We start from the raw sequence: 6,184 nt of genomic DNA, 5'->3' as shown, positions 1-6,184 counted from the left end.
GCCGGCCGCTCGCACCGCGCGTTCCCGCCCGCACCGCCCTTTCCCATTGGCTGTAGGGCCCGTCACTCGTCAAAATCCACATTTTGATTGGTTAATTCCGCTGTCACTCAATGGTGAACGCGGCCGTCCGCACTCCCCATTGGCTGAGCGGGACCCGCCCCACGCCGGGCGTTTTGATTGGGAAGCGCGGGTGTCATTCAACTCGCCAAACCTCGCCCACCGCGATATCCTCGCTTCCTATTGGTTGCCAGCTCTGGCGCACCTCGCTGCCGATTGGTTAAAAGCGCTGTTTATCAATTAACCCCCGCCTCATCTCGCTTATTTCATTGGTCAAAGCGCGCTGTTTATCAAGAACGAGTTCCGGTCGCCATTGGTCTCGGGGAGCGTCCATGGCTGCGGCTCCGGCCGGGGGCTCCTATTGGGCGCAGAATTCGTCCCTCAGCACCAGAACCCGCCCAGGCCGGCCCGGAATGGCCTCAACCCCCTCCTCCCATTCGCTGCCAGCCAGCGCTGTCACTCACAGAGGCGTCTGAGGGAAGGTCTCGCCCATGTCCGCATGTTGCGTGATGCCATTGGTGGCTAGCACTGTCACTCAAGCCCGCCTCTGTTTCCTCGCTTCCCATTGGCTGGAGTGTCCAAAATCCCGCCAAGCCAATTCTCGTCGCTCATTGGTCAGCAGAGCTGCCACTCGTATTTAACCCCGCCTTCCTCCCTGTATTATTTGCCGCCAGAATGACAACATCCGCTCCTCCCGCTCCCTGATTGGTCTATCCTACTGCCAATCAGCAGCCCCGCCCCGCCCCTCAGCCTCACGGTAAACAGCGCGCGGGGGATGCCGGGAGCCGCTGCGGGAATTCCCAAATCCCGAATTCCTGGGAATTCCCGGGAATTCCGCTCCCAGAAACCCCAGCACAGGGAATCCCTTTCATTCTCCCCAGAAATCCCTTTATTCATTCCAAGAGTTCCCAAGAAATCCCTTTAATTATTTCCACAATTCCCAATAAATCCCGACCATTCCCAAGACACTCCTTTAATTATTCCCACCATTCCCAATAATCTTCCATTCTCAAGAAACTCCTATAATCAGTCCCACAATTCCCAAGACATTTCCTTAATCATTCCAAGAACTCCCCACCATTTCCAACAAACCCCTTTAATTATTGCCGCCATTCCCAAGAAATTCCTTTAATTCTTCCCAAGAAATTCCCTTAATTATTCCCAAGAAATTCCCACCATTCCAAATAACTCCCTTGAATTATTCCCGGAATTCCCAAAAAAAAATCCCTTTACTCTTCCCCCAGTTCCCAACAAATCCCCTCCATTCCCAGTAACTTATTTCCATTCCCTTTATTATTCGGGCAACACAAAATAAATCCCCTCCATTCCCAAGAAACTCCTTTAATTATTCCCGCAACTCCCAAGAAACTCCTTTAATTATCCCTGGAACTCCCCAAAAATTTCTTTAATTATCCCTGGAACTCCCCAAAAATTTCTTTAATTATTCCCGGAACTCCCCAAAAATTTCTTTGATTATCCCTGGAACTCCCCAAAAATTTCTTTAATTATTCCCGGAACTCCCCAAAAATTTCTTTAATTACTTCCGCCACTCCCAATAACTTATTCCCATTCCCTTTACGATTCGCACAATGCCAACAACTCCCCGCCGTTCCCAAGAAACTCCCGTAACTACTCCTGGAGCTCCCAAAAAATGCCTTTATTTGCCCCATTCCCAAGAGGAGCCTTTAATTCCGTTTATTTCCGCAGTTCCCGTGCCCCCAGTGCCGCCCCGGGTTCTTCGTTCCTCTCATTTCTTGTCGTCGTCCTTGCGCTCGGTGCGGTCCCCGCGGTGCTCGCGGTCGCGGCCCTGCTCGCGGTGCGCCTGCGAGGCCAGCGAGCCCATGGCGTTGCGGATGGCCTCGTTGTTGGGGTCCACGCCGGGCAGGTTCTCCAGCACGCTCTGCAGGAACTCGGGGTCCTGCATCACGTCGTAGTCGTCCTCCTCCTGCGGGGGAAAACAACGGGAATGGCAGCGAAAGAGCAGGACTGGGAATCGCCCTGGGGAATTTGGGATCATCCCAGGGGATTTGGGATTGGCCTGGGGAATTCTGGGTCATCCCGGGGGATCTGGGATCGGCCTGGGAGATTTGGGATCATCCCAGGGGGTTTGGGATCATCCCGGGGGATTTAGGATCAGCCTGGGGGATTTGGGATTGGCCTGGAGGATGTGGGATCATCCCAGGGGATTTTGGGTCAGCCTGAGGGATTTGGGTCATTCCAGGGGATCTGGGATCAGCCTGGGGGATTTTGGGTCAGCCTGAGGGATTTGGGATTGGCCTGAAGGATTTGGGATCAGTCTGGGGAATCTGGGATCATTAAGATGCACAGGAAAGCCCAGGGGATTCAGGAATGTCCTGGGGGATTTGAGATCATCCCAGGAGATTCGAGATCCACCCAGGGGATTTGGGATCATCCTGATCCAGATGGGTCTGGAGGGATTGGCATTACTGCAGTGTGGAACGGGGAATCCGTGGAATAACCAGGGCAGGATCTGGGATTTGTCCCTAAAATCCCAAAGAAAGGAGGACAGGGAGTGTGGAATGGGATGGAAGAACCCTGTGGAAGAATCCTGTGGGTGGGATGGGATTGATGGAATAGGATTGATGAGATGAGATTGATAGGATTGGGGATGATGGGATAGAATTGCTGGGATTGGGAATGATGGGATGGGATTGGGATGGTATTGATGGGATTTTTGGGATTGATGGGATTGATGGGATGGGATTGATGGGATTGATGGGACTGGGATGGGATTGGGATGGCATTGATGGGCTGTGCCAGAATGAGCCGGCACTGCTGGCACTGCCGGAGCTGCCCACCTTTGCGGGCTCGGAGGTGTCCATGGCCGCCCCGCTGTCCACCTCGGCCGCCTCGGCCTGGGCAAACTCTGCAAAGCCAAACCAGCCCCGAGCTGACCCTGGGCAGCCGCAGGCCCCAGCCCCGGGGTTATCCCGGGTTTTTCCCAGGTTTTTCCCGGGGTTATCCCAGGTTTTTCCCAGGTTTTTCCCAGGTTTCCCCCCAGTTTCCCCACGCACCAGCGCCCTGCAGGGACATCTGCATGGCGTAGGCGATCTGCTCCTCCTCGCTCATGGAGCTCAGGTCCGGCAGCCCCGCGCGGCCAAAGTCCGGCTGCCCGATGGTCATCTTGAGCAGGGCCTCGTCCGACTCTGACACACCGGGCACGGAGGCGTGGGGTGGGCAGGAATGCCCGGGAATGCCCAGGAATGCCCAGGATAGCCCGGGAATGCAGGGTGTCCCAGGAATGGGCATCCCCACCCACCCAGGGAAGGGTTAAAATGCCCAATGTCCAGTCTGAGCCCATCCTGAGTTTTAGTCTCCTCATTCCCGTCCCACAAACCCCATCCCATCAATCCCATTCCCAATCCCATTCCCATCCCACAAGTCCCATCTCAGCCATCTCACTCCCAACCCCGTTCCCAAACCCATCAATCCTGTTCCCATCCCACAAATCCCATCAATGCCATTCCCAACCCCATCCATCCTGTTCCCAATCCCGCTCCCAATCCCATTCCCATCCCATCAATCCCATAAATCCCATTCCCAGTCCCATCACTCCCATTCCCAATCCCCTCACTCCCATTCCCATCCCTTAATCCCATTCCCATCCCATCCCCTCACTCCCATTCCCAATCCCATCACTCCCATTCCCATCCCTTAATCCCGTTTCCATTCCCATCCCCTCGCTCCCAGCCAGCCCCTCACCATCCCCGCCGCTGGCTCCAATCCCGGCCTCCGCCGCCGAGGCCGCGGCCGCCCTGCGCGCCTCCTCCTCCTGCCGCTGCCGCTGCTCCTCCATGGACACGCGCAGGGCCTGGAAACACCCCAAAAACGGGGATTGGGGTGGGGAAACGGGACACAACACCCCAAAAACACCCCAAACACAGGGACTGGGGTGGGGAAACGGGACAGAACACCCCAAAAACCCCCCAAACACCCCAAAAACAGGGACTGGGGTGGGGGAAATGGGACACAACACCCAAAACACCCCAAACACAGGGAGTGGGATGGGGAAACGGGACACAACACCCCAAAAACAGGGACTGGGATGGGGAAACGGGACAGAACACCCCAAACACCCCAAACACAGGGACTGGGACGGGGAAATGGGACACAACACCCAAAACACAGGGAGTGGGATGGGGAAATGGGACACAACACCCCGAAACACCCCAAAACAGGGACTGGGATCAGGGAAATGGGACACAACACCCAAAACACCCCAAAATACAGGGACTGGGGTCGGGAAATGGGACACAACACCCAAAACACCCCAAAACACCCCAAAAACAGAGATTGGGATGGGGAAATGGGACACAACACCCCAAAACAGGGATTGGGATCGGGAAATGGGACACAACACCCCAAAAACACCCCAAAACACCCCAAAAACACCCCAAAAACACCCCAAAAACAGGGATTGGGATTGGGGAAATGGGACACAACACCCAAAACAGGGACTGGAATCAGGGAAACGAGACAGAACACCCCAAAACATCCCAAAACAGGGACTGGAATCAGGGAAATGGGACACAACACCCCAAAACACCCCAAAAACAGGGACTGGAATCAGGGAAATGGGACACAACACCCCAAAACACCCCAAAAACAGGGATTGGGATCAGGGAAATGGGACACAACACCCAAAACACCCCAAAATACCCCAAAACACCCCAAAACAGGGACTGGGATCGGGGAAATGGGACACAACACCCCAAAACACCCCAAACACAGCTGGGGATGCGAGAAATGGGAGCCCTGGGGTTCGGTGCTGTGGGAGATTCGGGGTTTTGTGGGAAATCTGACATTGGGAATTGCCCAATTCCTGAGAACTTTGGGGTTGGTGTTGTGGGAGTCAGGAGATTCGGGGTTTGTGGGATCACAACATTGGAAATTCCCCAATTCCTGGGAATTTTGATGTCTCTACCAGAGCCAGTTTGGGGTCAGCACTGGGATCCATGCCGAACTCGAAATCGGAGGCGCCCAGGCCCAGCAGGACTGGGGAATTGGGACATTTGGGGTTTTGGTGCTGTAAACACCCAATCCCATGGAATTTTGGGATTTTGGGGTCCCTACCAGAGCCAGCTCGGGATCAGCGCTCGGATCCACGCCGAACTCGAAGTCGGAGGCGCCCAGCCCCAGCATGGCTCTGCCCTCACCCATGGGGTTTTATGGGATATTTGGGGTTTTTGGGATTTTGGGGTCCCTACCAGAGCCAGTTCAGGATCAGCGCTCGGATCCACGCCGAACTCAAAGTCCGAGGCGCCCAGCCCCAGCATGGCTCTGCTCTCACCCATGGGGTTTTATGGGATATTTGGGGTTTTTGGGTTTTTGGGGTCCCTGCCAGCCCCAGCATGGCTCTGCTCTCACCCATGGGGTTTTATGGGATATTTGGGATTTTGGGGTCCCTACCAGAGCCAGCTCGGGGTCGGCACTCGGATCCACGCCGAACTCGAAGTCGGAGGCCCCCAGCCCCAGCATGGCTCTGCTCTCACCCATGGGGTTTGGAGTTTGGGGTTTTATGGGGTTTTTGGGATTTTGGGGTCCCTACCAGAGCCAGTTTGGGGTCAGCACTCGGATCCATGCCAAACTCAAAGTCAGAGGCACCCAGCCCCAGCATGGCTCTGCTCTCACCCATGGGGTTTTATGGGATATTTGGGGTTTTATGGGATATTTGGGGTTTTATGGGGTTTTATGGGGGTTTTGGGGTCCCTACCAGAGCCAGTTCAGGATCAGCACTCGGATCCACGCCGAACTCGAAGTCGGAGGCGCCCAGCCCCAGCATGGCGCCGCCCTCGCCCGCCAGGATGGGGGAGCTGATGAGGGCGTCGGCCAGGCTGGGCCCCGGCGGCACCGTCACCAGGTGGGAGCCGCTGCCGTCCTTGCCATTGAGCGCCGTGATGAACGCCGTCAGCTTCTCCGTGTTGGCCTCCTGCCACGGGAGCGGGGGCTGAGGGCTGCAGGGGGGACCTGGGGATGCTGAGGGGCTGGGAGTGGGGGATTGGGGATGGGAATGGGATTGGGGATGGTGAGGGGCTGGGAATGGGATTGGGGGACTGGGAATGGGATTGGGGATGGTGAGGAGCTGGGAATGGGGGATTGGGGCTCT

The 6,184-nt window shown here is 56.0% G+C and overlaps 1 protein-coding gene across 1 annotated transcript in view; it reads right to left on the bottom strand.

Annotated features, from left to right (window-relative positions):
* Positions 1-1,688: 1,688 nt before the first annotated feature.
* Positions 1,689-6,184, bottom strand: part of LOC141725667 (putative PIP5K1A and PSMD4-like protein) — a 32,889-nt gene continuing 28,393 nt past the window's right edge. The window contains 5 exon segments of the mRNA XM_074529636.1: positions 1,689-2,002; positions 2,877-2,944; positions 3,093-3,224; positions 3,781-3,889; positions 5,792-6,007. Of these exon segments, the coding sequence (XP_074385737.1) occupies positions 1,805-2,002; positions 2,877-2,944; positions 3,093-3,224; positions 3,781-3,889; positions 5,792-6,007 (723 nt within the window). The 3' untranslated portion in view covers positions 1,689-1,804.

This window comes from Zonotrichia albicollis, chromosome 30 (genome assembly GCF_047830755.1).
Source record: "Zonotrichia albicollis isolate bZonAlb1 chromosome 30, bZonAlb1.hap1, whole genome shotgun sequence".
Lineage (NCBI taxonomy): Eukaryota > Metazoa > Chordata > Aves > Passeriformes > Passerellidae > Zonotrichia > Zonotrichia albicollis.
This window is presented reverse-complemented; position numbering and strand designations above follow the sequence as displayed.